The 17398-nt window shown below is 51.7% G+C and overlaps 1 protein-coding gene across 1 annotated transcript in view; it reads left to right on the top strand.

The window, feature by feature from the left end:
* Positions 1-3822: 3822 nt before the first annotated feature.
* MTMR12 (myotubularin related protein 12) overlaps positions 3823-17398 on the top strand; it is a 50872-nt gene continuing 37296 nt past the window's right edge. The window contains exon 1 of the mRNA XM_070411762.1: positions 3823-3929. Coding sequence (XP_070267863.1) covers positions 3849-3929 — 81 coding nt within the window. The 5' untranslated portion in view covers positions 3823-3848. The remainder of the gene's footprint in view (positions 3930-17398) is intronic.

The following is a 17398-nucleotide window of genomic DNA, read 5'->3' as shown; positions in this document are numbered from 1 at the left end:
TCTTCTTTATCCTGTACCCGACCTGTGCTTGAGAGTCCCTTCCCGGCTCCCCACGTCTCTAACGGCCTGTAGAGGGCACAGCCTCCCTGTCCCAGAGGCTGCGGGGTTCCGGAGTGTCAGGTTGGAAGGCTTATCCATCTGATATTCTCTTCACAGCACCGAGGACTGTGCTGCAGGGAGTATCACGAAGCACAGGAGGGCGTCCTCTGACGTGAGAAGCTCCAGGCAGGGCTCTAGGAAGGGAGACAAAGGCTGGGACCCACTGCAGTGACTCGAAGGCAGGTTCAAGTTTATAGCCAAGGCAGCTGTGGGCTCGATGCCTAGGAATTCAGAAGCGTCTAGATCGTCCCAACTGATCCTGAAGAAGGTGCCAACGAGGTGGTGGCATTGTGAGGAGACCCCGATGGGTGGGGGTGAATGCCAAGACTAGCAGAGACAGAAAATGGCAAGGACTTGTTAAAGGCTCTTGTTTATGAATGAAAATTCAACGTATTTTCATTGTTCACTTTAAAATGGCTGCTTTTACCTTATGTGATTTTAGCTTTAATTTTTTAAAAAAGTACATGAGATAGGTATGTGTGTGTGTGTGTGTGTGTGTGTGTAAATTTTAATTTATTGTTGAGCCAGGTAATAATGCTCATGGTTCAAAATCCAGAGGTAAACAGTTAAAACTATTTTTTTTAAAAATTCTTTTTTAATTACAGTTTGATTTAATGTTATTTTATTATTTCTGCCCAAGGGCACAGACAAAAGATGGAGGGTAGGCACCCGAGAGGAGGTGGGGAAAGGATGGCGAGTGGCACTTTGCAGGAGTTGAGGCTCCAAGATCCCAGGCTCCCTCCATTGTCTCATCGCACTTCACTCCAAAACCACCAATTAGAGATACAACGATTCAGAATTTCAAGGCTGCAACCGCCGAGCATTAAACCCCATGCCCTTCTATCACGTGTGGGCCCTGCATGACTGCACTAGTTTCATGTCCAAGAAGCCAGCCCTGGCCATCGGTACCCACGCGAACATACTGACGCTGGTGGAAGATCACGGAAAACCAAAGCTATCTGAAAAGTAAGGGACTAAAAATTTGCTCAGAACGGTGCCCTGGTTGGGTGGCTTGGTTGTTTGGAGCCTCGTCCCATCCACCAAAAGGTTGTAGGTTTGACTCCTGGTCAGGGCATGTACCTAGGCTTCAGTTCCCCGGTCGGGGCTGCCGTTTCACTATGAAAAGTAAAAACTGTTGTGAAATAGAAAGTGGTGTTCTCAGTCCTGACAAAGAACTTCATGCTTCCACACCTCCTTAAGGGGGTCTTTCTTTGCGAAGCCTGACTTGCCTTCCCCAACAGAATGGACACTCTTTCATGGTGCGCTGCCCTAATTCGTGTAATTATAATACTAAGAACATGGACTTTGGAATCCGACAAACCTTGTTGGAGTTCCAGTTCTGTGAGTAACCAGTTGTCAGACCTGGGCAAATGACCTACATCTGTTTTCTCACCTGAAAACAGGGTAATGCAGCTCAGTGGCAGGCTTACCAATGGCAGCCTAGTAGGAAATGAGGCCGAGACAGTATAGGAGTAACACGGGACGCCATCTTGACTGAAACCACTCCATCTTAGAGGCCTGACTGAGGCAACTTCCTCTCAATAAAATTCTGTAGTTAAAATTGCCCAAACACATCCTTAAAGAATCTATGAAGATAACATCATGTTCTGCAAAATGGCTGTCTTGTCAATTAAATGGTAACTAGAATATTTACACAAGCATCATTTTACAGGCCCTTTGGGTGGCCCAATGGCCGTGGAAGACCTCTTGTGACTCCCCCGGGATCATCTCCACCAGAGGATGATTTAGGGACAACGGACCTCCTCCCCCTTCCCAAGCCCTGCACCCACCCCAAGGCTCCTAGGCCATCCACAAGAACCCCCCAGGGAGCTCCAAGAGAGGGAGAGGGACACACACACACACACACACATTCGTTTTCTGCTTATTTATGTATTCACTAGAGGCCCGATGCATGAAATTCATGCAAGGGGCTTGGCCTTCGAAGTTGCAGTGGCTTGCCTCAGCCCTCGCAGCCCTGGCTTCGTCCAGAAGGTTGTCTGGAAGGTCGTTTGGCTGTGCAGTCTAATTAGCATATTATGCTTTCATTATTATAGATACACTAGAGGCCCGATGCATGAAATTCATGCAAGAGTGGGCCTTCCTTCCGCTGGCTGCAGGCACCGGCTTCCCTCTGGCACCGGGACCCGGGCTTCCCTTGCAGCCCCAACTTCGTCTGGAAGGTCGTCCAGTCTAATTAGCATATTATGCTTTTATTATTATAGATTAGTTGATTTTTGTATCAGCCCTGACAGGGGATTGAACTTGCAAGCTTTCCGTATCAGGAGAACGCTCTAATCAACTGAGCTACCCAGTTAGGGCCACAGGCTCTTTTCAATAAACTAATGAACTCCAGCTGCTTGGTCTTGTACTGAATTCAGTGCTCATTTCTATGAGACTGGGACTCAAGGCCTGGTATTCAAGGTCTGGGAACAAGGCTACAGGACTTGTCCTAAATCTATGTTTGCAAAAGTAAGTGCATTCATTATCCGTTAGATTTTGTGTTTATTCAGAGTTGCTTGGGAGAGCATGGTGGGGAGCACTCCTGGTAATGAAGAGGGCGAGAGCATTAGTCCCTGACACAGAAAAAATTAACTGCAAATATTTATTAGTGTTTACCACTGGACTGAATTTCTTGGCGGTGGTTGTTAATCTTCATCCATAACTGATTTTTAGAGAGTGGCAGTGACGCGGAGAGACAGAAACATCCATCTCACGCCCATTGGTTGCCTCCCGCATGTGGACTGAGCCTGCAACCGAGGGGTGTACCCCTGACCAGAATGGAACCAGGTTCCTGCCCTGGTCCGGAATCGAACCGGGGTCCCCTCCGCCGCTGGGCCCACGGTCTATCCACTGAGCCACACCGGCCAGGGCTGGGCGGCATTTCTTGAAAGCTGTGCCCTGCATCGTTCATCTGTGCCTAAAGATGCGTGGCGCCACATGTGTTATTTAAATGACTTTTCTTTGCAGTCTTCACTAAAAAGGAAGGTTTTATCGGTAACTGGGGAGAGTGGTTAAGAGAAGTCTCTCGCCGTCTTCTGATATTGTCAGAAACACAAAAAATGTTGCAAAATGAGATCGGCAAGGCCTTTTATAATCAAACATTAAACCTATTCCCAAGTGCCTGTTAACTCTTGGTTTATCTCACTTTTTTCAACATTTGAAATAAACCTGAAGCCACTAGTATGGACTTGGAACTCACGCGGGGACTCGACGCACCCTGTTTCATTTCACAGCCACCAGCAGCAACGGGACACCCGCCGTGAACCGCCGCTCATCACTTAGTGGCCGCAGGACCATTGGACGACGGCGACATTCTTGCTATCCAATCGCCGAGGAGTCCAGAGAAAACGCTCTCTGGATTGGTCAGGGGAAACATCACTCCAGGTGGGTGCAGGGGGTGGGCCTAGAGCGTCTCTGGCCAATCAGAGAAGCAGGGGGCGGGCCTTTTGGTGAAACAGAGCCAATCTCAGACGGCGAATCTCCGCCAGTGAGACACGCCGGCCGCGAGTGTGGGGGCGTGGCCATTGGGCGAGGTCTCCCTGTCGGCGGGGGAGTGGGCGGGGCCCGCGGGCCTGGGCGGGGCGGGCGGGGCGGGCGGAGCGAGCGGCGGAGCCGGATGCGGGCGGCGCCGCGGCCCTCGCGGCCCTGGGGATGGGCGGAGCCCCCGCCGCCTGTGCTGGTGGCCGCCGCCGCTCCGGGAGCCCGAGCAGCCGCCTCTTCCCGCGCGTCGCGGCTTCCAGGGCGGGGGGATGCTGGGCAAAGGGGTGGTCGGCGGTGGCGGCGGCACCAGGGCGCCGAAACCCTCCTTCGTGTCGTACGTGCGCCCCGAGGTGAGCGGGTGCCGCGCGGGCGGGCGTCCGGCTGGGGCGGCCGCGGCGAGGGGCCCCGGGAGCCCTTTCCCCCGCTGCGGGGAGGGCGGCGGGCGTGTGCGGAGGGGAACCGGGCGGGGTGACGCCCGCCAGAGCGCGCTGGGGCCTCCGGGGCCCGGGGTGGGGACCCCCGGGGCGGGCAGGCAGGTGCCGGAGCGCAGGGCCCGGCTCGCTGTCGACCCGGTGAAGGGCCGGAGCCCAGAGGTCCGGCGGCCCGGGGCGCCCCCGGGTACGTCGAGGGGGAGCTGGTTTCTGGGCCCCGAGGCAGGGGCGGGGGCGGGGCGGGTGGTCCGGGTCCCGGGGGCCCGCGGCCGGCGAGTCTGCCCTGCCCTTGGGTTTCCCCGAGTCCTCCGCGCTCCATCTCAGCCGCCGCTTGGAAGCGCTGCTCGGCGCCGCCGGCGGACCCGGTGCGCCTCTCGCCTCCCATCGGCTCTGCGGGAGGAACCCTTTGGCCCGGCCCCCCAGCCTTCCTCTCCCCGGGGAACTCCCCTCTGTGCTGCCCCCCGCCCCCAACTTCACCCACTCACCGGCACCCTTTCCACCCCCCTTGCCTTCCTCCTGGAGTGCTCCTGTTCGTTCGTTCATTCATTCATTCATTCATTCATTCAGAAAACAGTTCTTGAGCTCCTGCTCCCCAGGCTCTGTCCTAAGCCGCCAAGGTAGACACCAGGGGACAAGCCACCGAGCCTCCCCGTCCTTCTGAGGCTCATCTGGGAGAGGAGTGAGCGGTGGGGGAGGCAGAAGGGAATTGCATGGTGTGTTAGCAGGCGGTGCGTGTCTGGGGGGAGCGGCTCCTTTTTCCTCTTGCAGCGGTGGCGGTTGAGCAGAGGCCTGAAGGATGCTTGGGGTGGGGGGACAGAGCCTGGTGTGTGTGTGCGGGGGGGGGGGGGGGGGGGGGGTGTGCGGTGGCACCGAGGCTGCAGGCCCAGTGTCTGCAGGTCCCAGACAGGGGCTGCGAGGTGACAGCTTGTAGGTGCCCAAGGCCTCTTGAGCAGTAGCTCGCGATCCAGATGTCCAGTTGGACGGCCCTCCTTTTGGATTCCAGAAGTTTCTCCTGCCCGCTCGTCAGCACTGCCATCAGCCCCCCGCAGAAGCACCGCCAGCTCTGTCTTCAGCGGCCTCCTCCTCTGCAGGGAGGGCAGGTGGGCTGAGCCCGCCCGGGCCTGCAGCCTTCGCGTCTGTATCTCCCATTGCAAAATGTGTGCTTTCCCCGGTGGAGCACGCTCTGCACCGGGTCTGATTGTTAGACCTCATTTTAAAAATAAAGTGAAAACCACTTCCTCTTCCTCTGTCAGCGCTCGATAAGGAGTCAGGGTCGCTATGAGTTTCAGCTGGCTTCCCTTGCGGTGTCACGGGCAGCACTGTGGCCAGTTTGTCGCGGCGTCTTTTTGTTTTTTATTGCGCCCTGGTTGAAGTACAACTGATCTTTAACCTTCGCTTTTGAGCCAGGTTAAACGGCAAGTGGGAACGCTTCTGAAACGTGGCCAGAGTTCAAGAATGCTCAGATTTTTTTCATCCGCCAAGTGCACATGTTGTAATTAGGCTTGTTTTCCCTCTTTGCCCGTGGCGCCTGTTCTGTTTCTTTGGAGGGATAGTTAGGGAAGGGGAGTGGTTCAGAACCAAAATGAGCCTGAAGTGATCACGTTTTTGTGTGTGTTTTTTGTGGTTTTTTTTTTCAGATCCGGATAGTTGGCAGTTTTGTTTTCTTGCAAGAAAATAGTGCTGTGTAGACTGGATGCTTTTTTGTTGTAAGCAGTCTCCACAAATGTTTTGTAACAGGATAAGGCTCTGATGCGAATCGTGGATGGTTTTTAAGAGATATGTGAGTGAGGGGGTGAGGAGACAGTTGGTTTTGAAGTATGTGTGTAGCTTTTGCCAGATATCGCATTGGAAAGGCATGAGAGGCAGCAGCGTCGAGGCTCACTTGCGTGCCTCGCAGAGCACTGGGTCTGGTGGCATTCTCTCGCTCACTCAGTAGGAGGGGTGCCTCAGACACTCTTCTGAAGACTGTCTTCCTGCTGTTTCTGCTGCTTTCCCTTCTGTTGCCTTCATCTTTGCTGCCTGTGATGTCTGTCTTCCTAGCCCTTCTTTGTGTGCATGTTGCTTCTGTTAGCTGGAGGTCTGTGCCTGAAGACGCCCGCTTGCTGGCAGGTCTCTGAGCTGCCAGGACAGCCTGCACGCCTCCTGATGCAGTGGTACCTGTGCCCGGTGATGACCTTGTTCTTGGCTGATGGGACCTCGGGAGGCTCAGCGGTGGCGGCTTTTGATAGGCCAAGCAATCTATTGGGAGTCAGCACTTCATGTTAAAAGCAGAGTGTGGACCTGGATCATGGATTGGACGATGATGCTTTTAAACATCATGGCTGATTTTTTATTCTTATCAGAAAGGATTGGCCCAGCCGGCGTGGCTCATGGTTGAGTATCTATCTATGAACCAGGAGGTCATGGTTCGATTTCAGGTCAAGGCTTGATCCCATCCCCAGTGTGGGGTGTGCAGGAGGCAGCCGATCAATGATTCTCTCTCATCATTGCTGTTTCTACCTCTCTCTCCTCGCTCCCTTCCTCTCTGAAATCAATAAAAACATATTTTAAGAAAAAACAAAAGAAAGGCTTGGCCTTGGCCAGCCTAACATGAGGGGTAGAGATTAGCTCCAACTTTTAAAACTGGATCTCTGTCAGAGTAACTCGTGTTCTTCAGTTATTGACCCTCTTCAGTCAAGGAATGTGAACGTTAAAATCCTGAGCAGTAACTTAGGACCTTTGGTCAGTTTTGAAAACTCTGCCCAGAGGGTTACAATCAGTAAAGCTTGCGAGTGGGAAGCCGATGGCTCTGGAATTGAGGTGGACAGGAAGGAGAGCTCTGGGCCTATCTCAGTGGTACTTGATGGCTGGCACCTCAAAATCTCAGTGCCCGCCCCAGCTTGGCCCCAGGTACATGTACAACGGATGCTGGCCTCTCTGTACGGGGAATCCCTGAGCTCTGCTTGAGGGAGGCAACTGTTGATAGTTTGGGTGCCAGATTCATTTTTATTGTTACATAAAATGTTTGCATTATTTCAGGAGGTATAAGTGTTCATTGTAGAAAAATAAGAACATTGTTTGGCTGACGTGCTCAGTGGTTGAGCATCGACCTATGAACCAGGAGGTCACGGTTCGATTCCCGGTCAGGGCACATGCTCAGGTTTGCAGGCTTGATCCCCAGTGTGGGGCATGTAGTAGGCAGCTGATCAATGATTCTCTCTCATCATTGATGTTTCTATTTCTCTCTCCCTCTCTCTTCCTCTCTGAAATTAATAAAAATATATTTAAAAAAATATATATGTAATTTTAAAACAAAGAAATCTTAGTGTCTGTAGCCAGAAGCTTGTAAGTCACGGCCCATTAAGAGGTCTAAGAGAAAGTTCTGATTTAATAATAGTCTGTTCCATTGTGATAAGGAAGTTGAATGGAAACTTCGGGGAACTTGTGTGTTTAGAGTTTGCTGCACTTGTGCCCATATTTGTGCGATATTCCAAGTACAGTTGAAGTGTATGTTCCAGTAGATCTTAGGTGAGTGTTTGACTTGAATGCACTAATAACAGTTTTCAGTTTCTTCTTTGTGGAGAGTTAGATTTGGAAGAGAAGCTAAAGGTCATCTAGTGAGGCCTGTGCCCCTGTCCCCCGATGTGGAAGTGAGGCCTCCCGTCAGCTGCAGCACTATTGCAGGACAGCGATAGGACTGTCCCCCAGAGCCGGCAGTGGCAGTGGCCAGGCCAGGGCCGCAGGAGCGCAGGGAAGGCTTTAGGAAGGCGTGGGGAGAACGGCAGGGAGAGAGAGGAAGACTGAGGGTCAGAACAAAAATCCAGACTTAGGAGCTGACTTTTTTTTTTTTTTTCCATTTATCTCTTAGGGCAGCAGTTCTCAACCTGTGGGTCGCCACCCTTTGGGGGTCGAACAACCCTTTCACAGGGGTCGCCTAAATACATCCTGCATTTCAGATATTTACATTACGATTCATAACAGTAGCAACATTACAGTTATGAAGTAGCAACGAAAATAATTGTATGGTTGGGGGTCACCACAACATGAGGAACTATATTAAAGGGTCGCGGCATTCGGAAGGTTGAGAACCACCGCCTTAGGGAAAAGAATCCATTCCATTGCTTAGTCCTCATTTAAGGTTCTTTCTTTTGGTGGGGAGAGGTAAACCTATGGTCCTGTATTCTTCCCAGAGAGAGGACTGTGGGTATATATCAAAATTAAAACACTTAATAATCACTGACATTTCTGAGGTACTGCTGTGTCCCAGGAGCTGCACTTGCCTGGTGTCATCCTTTCAGCTTCTCACGTGGTGGATGCCAAGTACTGTTGCCTCCCTTTTTGTGTCGAGAGGTGGAAAGTCAGACCCAGCGAAGTTAAGTCGTCAGGGTCCCAGTGGCGAAGGGTGGGGGGGCTTTAACTAGGGCAGCCTGACTGCAGGGCGTTCTTTATCCTGCGATATGAATGCGGGCATGTTATCCGTGTAGCACGCGCACACACTGAGTGCCTTCTCCTTCGTGTTCTCAGCAGCAGTTTCTTTCTTGGCTTTTGTTAGGTTACCCACCAGGTGACTGAGTGGATGCAGGCTCCATGGAGACACAACTAATTTGTTCATCAGATATTTACTCAGCACCTTCTAGTGCCAGGCACTATTCTAAATATTGGGGATACAAACATGAAATATTTGAGATTATTTTGTGGTAAAATACTCTGTATTGGACCACTAATTTTGATGACTTTGATGGATTGATGACAAGAAGAGATTGTTTTATCCTAAAATAGCCCTACTTCCCTAGCCCTAGCAATAAAATTACCGTTAAAAGCAAATTCTAGATCCATTACTTTTTTTTTTTTAAAGATTATAATGTTTTCTGTATTCCAAACTAGTGTTTTAATGGCAGAATTTTTTCCTTTCATAGAGGTCATTGCTAATGATTTAACAGGCCACTGAAGAACATGAAAAGTTCTTCCTAAAACGATCACTTTCTTAGCTGTGGCTGGAGCCTGATGATGTGTCCCGAGCTTCCGCTTTTTCTCCCCCATGTGCTTCCTGCGGAATCTGCCTGGGTCCTGTCCAGCACCGCCCGCTTCTGCAGATGGAGCGCCAGGATGTGTCATGCGGCGGTGCCAGCAGCACTTCCTGATCACCCAGCTGCCATCCGACAGCCGCCTCGCCAGGGCCAGGCACGCCTCTGGACCGGCTCCCGCCTTCACTGCTGTCAGAATCTTGGGCTCTGGGGAACCCGGACTTAGAAACCTAAAGTTCTAGATTTTTCTCTAAATATCCTCAACAGAACGTTTAATGGTCTTGAGCTACTTCCACATTAAACCATCCTGTGTGGTAGCGTATTTTAGAGAAACCTAGATTTTTGGGGGCCACAATTTTTTTTATCACTATAAAAGATGTACACCCTGTTTTTATGATAAAGACAGTGTAGTACAGTCACCCTGAGTGATGCTCCCCTAACGAAAGCGCATGCTTGTCTTTGAGTCTGCCCAGGCTTTGTCTGTGTGAGTCTGTCTTATATGGTTGCATTCACATGTGTACGAATCATAACCTGCGTGTGGTGCCAGGGGTGCCGATGGCCCTGCTGGTCTGTGTCGGGAGAACACCCTCCGTTTCTCTTCACGTCCGGCTCCTGACTTCTGATGCGCTATATTTAAGACCATAAGGACAGCGGGTTTGCAGTTTAATGAATCATTTAAAATAACTTCGTAAGATAGGTTGGGAAGTAGGATGGAACTGGAATAATTCTCAGGTGACCTCTCATCTTCCGCTGCTTTGGGGGAGGACAACCGGAGGAGGGGGTGGGGGTGGGGTGGGAGGCGAGGAGGGAGTGAAGCTGCAGGAAGGGCTGCAGGGTCTGCCTACCTGGCGGTGCAGCTCCAGGGAGCCAGCAGCCAGTCGCTCTCCCGTGCTCGCTGTGTGTGTCTCAGTCGAATTGCTACAGGAAACATGGGAATAGTAACACTCCCTCTTTTACCTGAAGTGTGAATGAGTATTATGAATAGTAAATGTGATTATGCAGGGAGAGCCCTTAGCGGGGTCCGAGCACATGGTCAGCCTTCAGTAGCTGTGGGCTGTCAGAGGTGCTGTGCAGGAGCTGTGGGTCAGAGCCACTTGCATGGCTTCAGAAAGTGCTAGACCATTGCTTAGAACACACATCTTCCCCGGCTAAGGGATTAATGAAAGCGGAGTTTTAGTTGTTGTGGTGGTTGCCATGGCATCATGCCAGGAAAGTTTACTGTGTGGTAACTTACAGTATTTTTCACTATCTCTAAAAGTTCCTTTTCCTCTTTTCTTTGTTCCTTCATACATTTGAGAGTGGTTTGATTACATTTAAAATTCCATCCGAATGGGAACACTTAGTAGTTGACTTTTTTCATTGTTAATATTTGGCCTTTGACATTTTGCTAGTTTCAGCCTGTGTGCTTATTTCTCTCTCTTTCTCCTCGTTTCTAGTAAGTCTGTCTGTCACAGGGCAAATTCTGTCCATTTATCACGTCTGTTCAGTGGTTTACATAAGATCTGAGTAAGCAAAATCAAATGACCTCTGGGAGTAATAACGATTTCACAGGCAGTTGCAAGACCATGCTGTTTTGATTTCATATGTAAATGCTTTTCCTAAAATAATATCACCACTTTCCCCTCCTGTGCCCGTCCTTCCTCGTAGCTTGTAGACCTGGCTGGTGGGCAGCCTTTCAGAGGTGGCCTCCAAGGCCTCACTGCTTTGCTTTTGGGGAAGGGAGCGGTTTCAGCCACAAGAAAAGCCAGACTTGTCTGTGGAAGCCCTGGCCACAATGGTGAGATATTTGGAGTCTGCCTTTCCCCTGTGACAGATTGCCAACCCTGTTTCAGACAATGGCCCTGCGCTGCTGAGGATTTTGCTTTTGTTTTTGCTAGGAGAGTTTTAAAATTCCTGAGAGAACCTTGGAGGAAATGAGCCCAGTGTTTTTGATGAAAAGCCCACTGTTCCTACCTTTTCTCTACCCATAAAATTGAATTCCTGTTTTGCTTCAATCCCGTGAGATCCATTCCCCATTGTGACTGGCTTTCTGACTTCCTTTCCTCACCTGTAACCGCGGACGGCCATCTGCCCTGCAGGAGAAGAAATACCATGTCTGCCCAGCCCAGGACCTGACAGACGGTGGACACTCAACACAGGCTAGATAGATGCTGTGGCTCTTCGTAATGACTTGAATGGGAAGGAGTCTTGCTTGCATGCCTACCGTTTGCTAAGCACTGTGTTAGAATGAGGGCGGCAGAAAACCAGCCTGTGCACTCAGGGTGTCACATTCTGTTGAGGAGCCGGCAAGTCAACAGATGGCTCTATCTCGGAGGTGGGTGCTGCCTGCCGATGCGGGAGGAGGTACCACGGAGCCCGGAGGAGGGCCTGCTGCAGCCGCAGCCTCAGCCGCAGGCTGTGTAGGGCTTGCTAAGGGCGGCGTTGGAGCGGGCTCGGTGGGGAGGGGGTTGCTGGAGCTGGCAGGCCAGAGGGACAACTCAGAAGGCTCAGCAGCGTGTGGGGACCAGGTGGCTGGAGCACCTGTCCTCATCCCTCATGTAAGGCATGTGCGTGGGTGCAAGTGAGGAGTCTGAAGAGTGAGATCCCGGCGCCGTCGCAAGGACGGCAGGACTGTTTCTTCCTCTCTCTGGAGGCTGCTTTCCGTTAGGTCGGCCTGGCCCCTCAGGAGCCTCGGCACCTCTGCCCCTGGTTCGGCTCGCACCAAGCCTAGGACAAGCTCCTGCTGCCAGGCTTTCAGCCCCTCAGCTCTTCAGTGAGCTAGTATTTATGGAGCGGTCCTGGAGGGGAAAGGGCGGGGGACAGAAGGCAAGGCCATGTGTTTCTGCAGCTGCTGTTGGTCACATCAGTTAGCTTAGCACGTCAGACTGACAGCCCCGGTGCTGCCGCCTGCCGCCTTTCTCTGAGCACGTGCACACATCCCAGTGCTACCTCTAAACTACTGTGGGTAAGAGCTGGCTGTGGAGTTAGAGCTCCGCTGCTGGCTCACTGTGGGTTTGGGCTGGGAATTTAACTCTCTGAGCCTCAGTTTCCTGGTCTGTGAAATGGGAATTAAAATCATAGTATCTAGCCCATAAGATTGTTGTTAGTCTTCAGTAAGGCGATCCTTGGAAAGTTATCACAGTACCTGGCATGCAGTAAACACTTACTAAATGTGAATTGTAGTGGCTGTTACTCTTCTCCCCGAAGCTGCAGCTGTGTGTGTGTGTGTGTGTGTGTGTGTGTGTGTGAATGCGTGTCTGTGTTCACATGTTCTTTGGGCCACCAGTGCAGGTCCCGATAGTGGCAAGACTTGACCTCAAGTCTACATTCCCTCCCAGCACTGCTGGGGTGCTGTCCGTCTTGCAGGACCTGCCGGGTCACACAGACACCCAGCCCATCTCCCTGGAGGCCCTGCCTTCCTGCAGTTTTCCTTCTCCGTGAGCTGTTTCATGGGTCCCTTCTCTGCCCTCCTGAACAAGTCTCTGGTCTTAAGGGCTTCCAGGAGGACCTGTCAGCGGCCCCGTTTTCCCAGTCGCTGGACTCCAAACCAGGCGTGGTCCTCAGGGTGCCTTTTGGGAGGGTGGTCTGTCTGCATTTCCATCGCCGTCCTCTGCTGGCATCTCCTCTCGTGCCTGGGACCACACACCACAGTCCCTTCTGCAGCGCCCGAGTCAGCCCGTGCACCACAGCCGGGCCTGAACACAGCCTTCCCGCGTCGTTTCCATGTGGAGTTAGTTCTCCCCTCCCCGTGCCCCTTCCACGGGTCTCAGTCTTCACCGACTCGCAGGCTCCTGCAGACTCTGCTCCTGGTTTGTTGAAAGAGCGTTGGTTTGGCTTTGGGAGGCTGGGCTGTGACTGTTTCTTTTCTGTGTGCCTCTCATTTCCTGATTTATAGAGTTGGATGAGGGGAGTGTGTTTAAACCTGCTTTGTGCAGGGAACTTGTACTTTTTATTTTTTTAAACAACATGGTTCTGTGGGGGACTTTCTAAAAACACACTGTTGCCAGTCCTGCTTTAGAGATTCGAGGCTGCCGTAGGGCAGGAAGGGGGCGCCTGCAGTAGGACTCAGCCTTCCTTCCAGGCACTGTGGTCTCCCCGTCCTTGCTGAGACGGCTGTTTCACATGGAATCATAGAGGAAACCCAAGAATAGAGAGAAAGGAAAGAAGAGAAAGGGTGCAAGTCTAGTGTGAAAAGCACCTGGCCACACGCCTTGGAAGCCCTTGCCACAGCCTCCCTGCATTCTCGTCTTAGCTCACTGACACTCTCCCTGTCTTTTTGCCTGTGCCAGGGTTTCAGGCTGCCGGTAGCTCTGGGTTCTTGGTGCTGCAGTTGAGCATGCTCTAGCCCTTGCTGTCTAATTGCTCTATGCCTGTGGTCTTGTTTCGCCAGCAGCACTGTAAGCTCTGTCAGGGCAGGGCTGTGGTGCCATTCAGGGTGGCTTTGTGGAGCTCGGAGGGGGCGGGGGGGCGTGGCAGAGAGAACTGGGTCCTGGGCCTCCCAGGAGGGGGCTCGCAGGTAGCTGATGAGAGCGTCATTCCGAGGCTTTTAACATGTCTCCTCCACAGTGACTCGGAGGCTGGTGTTCAGCACTGTGTTAGGCCTTCAGTGATTGCTGACTCTACTCTGTCTTTATGCCCCCAGGGTCGGCTTTGGCATGAGGTGCTTCGCCTGAAAATAGTCCTTTTAGCTGTCACCGTGGCTTGTAGTTTGTTAAATCAGGGCCTTGGCGTGGATGCCAGAACCCAGTTGTTCTCTGTGGCGTCCTCTGCTTCTGTGTGTTTCTCAGGCAGCTTCCTAGTCCATCGGGTGAGCAACCCTATTAGTTGGAATCGAGCCAGCTAACTGTTCGCTGAGGTCACGTCTATGGTTCCGAGGCTTCCACTGGTATTTGGGTCTTAACATTTCTTCTTGAGCTTGAGTGTCTTACTAGGGAGAGTTTGATAAAGTGTTTGGATTGTTTAAAGGCCAAGGAATGTCTGGTAAGAGCGATCCTTGCTAAGAAGCTTGAATGAGTAATACTTTCACTGCCCTTCAGTGAATGCTGAGCTGTCAGAACAGAGAGAGGGCTCTAGTTTGGGTCTCAGTGAGCAGTTCCTTCCTTCCTTAAAAAAAAAATCTGAGATAAGGGAAAAAGCAGTCTAAATGTGAAAAATGGACACGTGAGTAAGTATTGCTCAGCTGCTAGGGTAGCGCCCCATCACAGGGTGCTGTCTGCTCCTCTCTCCTGAAGCCTGGTTACAGCTGAAAGGACACTCCATGGTGTACTTTTATAACAGGAACAAAGTTTATGATTGGTAGTTGCCTAGGGCTAGGGGCAGAGGGGGGTGCGGATAAGGAGAGTGAGGGGATGAATGCTAATGAGTACAGGGTTTCTTTTGTTGTTGTTTGAGAGAGAGACAGACAGAGAGAAACATCGATCGGGTTGTCTCCTGTACGCACACTGACTAGAATTGAACCTGTAACCTTTTGGTGTACGGGACGATGCTCCAACCAATGGAGCCACCGCCCAGGGCTAGGTGCAGGGTTTCTTTTAGACATGATGAAATGTTCTAAAATTGATTGTGGCAATGGTTTTACAACTCTGGGAATATACTAAACACCATTGAATTGTACACTTTAGGTGAATTGTATCGTCTGTGAATTATGTCTTAATAAACTTGTACAAAAACAGAGTTGGAATCAAGAGCACTGAACTTGGTCACCACGTGTGTAGCTGTGTGAGTCCAGGCACATTGCTTACCTGCATGGAGCATCGTTGGCCTTATCTGCAAAGTCGGGGTGGAAATGCCTTACAGGATTGTTGTCAAAGTAAAGACATAGGACCTCCAGCCCTAACTGGTTTGGCTCAGTGGCTAGCAGGGGTGGGCACACTTTTTGACTCGAGGGCCACAATGGGTTCTTAAAACTGGACCGGAGGGCCGGAACAAAAGCATGGATGGAGTGTTTGTGTGAACTAATATAAATTCAAAGTAAACATCATTACATAAAAGGGTACGGTCTTTTTTTTTTTTTAGTTTTATTCATTTCAAATGGGCCGGATCCGGCCCGCGGGCCGTAGTTTGCCCACGGCTGGGCTAGAGCGTCGGCCTGCGGACTCAAGGGTCCCAGGTTCGATTCCGGTCAAGGGCATATACCTTGGTTGCGGACATATACCCAGTAGGGAGTGTGCAGGAGGCAGCTGATCGGTGTTTCTCTCTCACCGATGTTTCTAACTCTCTATCCCTCTCCCTTCCTCTCTGTAAAAAATCAATAAAATATGTTAAAAAAAAAGACATAGGACCTCCAGCAAATTACATATTTGCATGTTTAAGTTAGACATATATTTCTGTGGGTAATAAACGCTTAGTCCCAAGTGCTCGTGAGTGTTCCCGGTGAAATGGACTCTTGCGGAGGCTGAGAACTGGTTCGCATGCTGGGCAAATAGCAGGGTCCTTAAAGCTCAGTGGTGGGCCGGTACCTTGAGCCCAGACAGGTTTCAGTTTGCCTCTCCCTGCGTGCCTCTTCCCTGGCTTCAGATGCTGTTTGCTGCTTTTATTTGCCAAAGCCAGTGTCCAGTGTGTCAAGTTGAGTCGAGCTGGTCATGCTTTCAGGGGAGCGAGCCTGCTAGTCATGCCGGCTGGGATGGGAGCGAAGCCCCTGGGCCAGGAGCAGGGAGCCCGCAGCCCAGGAGTCAGTTCCAGGAATCAGGTCCTGTTCTGATTTCTAGCTTCCTGGTCCTGGACGGTGATAGAGTCACCGAGTCTCTAGTCTCTGTCCTCAGTGCTAAGGCTTCAGATTTGGAGAATGCCCCTACCCTATTGGTGAGACTAGAGCAGCGGTTGCCAACCTGTGGTCCGTGGGCCACTGGTGGTCCCTGAGGTCCGAAAGGTTGGCTGGACTAGAGTGTATTTCAGAAGCCAACTAAGGGAGGGGTCTGCAGAAGTTCCGTAATACCTGGCACTCATCATATACTTAGGTAATACAGTTGTTTCTCTCCTAAGAACTGTTCAGGATTAAAGAATAGTACCAGGATCAAGAATTACTTGTCTCTTTGTATGCTTTCATTTCTACGTTCTCTCAGTAGACTTTTATTGGCAATTTACTATCTGTCAGGACAGGCTGCTTCCCATCGCTGCATGGGATTAGGTGTTCTGGAGAGGACTTGAGCTGTGTGGACTGTGGGTTGAAAAATGAATGGGATTAGCCCTAGCCGGTTTGGCTCAGTGGATAGAGCATCGGCCTGCGGACTCAAGGGTCCCGGGTTCGATTCCGGTCAAGGGCATGTACCTTAGTTGCGGGCACATCCCCAGTGGGGAGTGTGCAGGAGGCAGCTGATCGATGTTTCTCTCTCATTGATGTTTCTAACTCTCTATCCTTCTCCCTTCCTCTCTGTAAAAAATCAATAAAATATATATATATTTTTAAAAAGTGAATGGGATTAGGTGTCCTGGAAAGGACTTGAGCTGTGTGGACTGTGGGTTGGAAGGTGAATGGGATGGGGGACAGTGGATTGGTGGGCCCAGTGGGTGCACTGGGGGCTAGATGGGCGCAGGGCAACTGTAATCAGGAAGCAGCCAAGCAAGGTGGAGCTAACGGTAGCCTGAAGTAAGAGCAGCAGGAGGGGTGGACAGATGTGGATGAGCTCTGAGCTGTTAAAGCAGAGCGGGCAGAATGCAAAGGGCAGAATGTAGTTAGGATGACTCTGGGGTGTTGGTGTGGCCAACTGGGTGGGTGGCGGGGCCATGTGCTGAGCCACAGTCCAGAGGAGGAGAACTGGTTTGGTGAGGGGCGGGGGGAAGTGACCGCTGGTTGTGAAATGTGAATTGGGAGGCTCTGAGGGACATTCCAGTGCAGGTGGCCTGGAGGCTGTGTGGATGTCCAGGTCTCAGCTCTGAAGAGAGATCTGGAGGGAAGAGCCATTTGGGGTCATCAGCGCATATTGTTGGCCATGTTGTGAGGGGGAGAGCTCATCCAGGGAGCACAGGCCTCGGAGGGAAGAAGACCCGCCAGAATGAGACTTGAGAAGAGCAGCTGGAGAGAGCGTTGGTCGTTGGCCTGTTGCTCATTTCTGCTGATTTTCAAGTCTCGGGGTAAATGACACTCCAGGGAGGCTGCCCCTCTCTGACTGCAGCTCCCGTTTCTGCTGTGTTCCCAGCAGAGCCTGGCCTTCGCGAGCAGCGCACGTCCCCGTGTCCCTGTCAGCGCGTGCACTTGTCGCTCCCGGGCACTCTGGGAGGGCACAGCTCTGTGTGTTGTTCCCCCGGGTTTGCAGTGCTGGGTGAGAGCGGGCATGTGCAGTGACAGTTCAGTAGGTGGAAGGGGGTGAAAGCCAAGGAGGAGACAGCACCTGGGGAGGATGTGGCCAGCAGGGACAGGCAGGTTGTGTCGTAGTCAAGAGTATGGCCGGCCAGGTAAACTGAGGCTTG

The sequence above is a fragment of the Myotis yumanensis genome, unplaced genomic scaffold, assembly GCF_028538775.1.
Source record: "Myotis yumanensis isolate MYYU_CA2020_CCGP unplaced genomic scaffold, mMyoYum1.0.hap1 SCAF_4, whole genome shotgun sequence".
In the NCBI taxonomy this organism is placed as follows: Eukaryota; Metazoa; Chordata; class Mammalia; order Chiroptera; family Vespertilionidae; genus Myotis; species Myotis yumanensis.
Note: the sequence above shows the minus strand (reverse complement) of the source record. Positions and strands in the feature narration are given on the sequence as shown.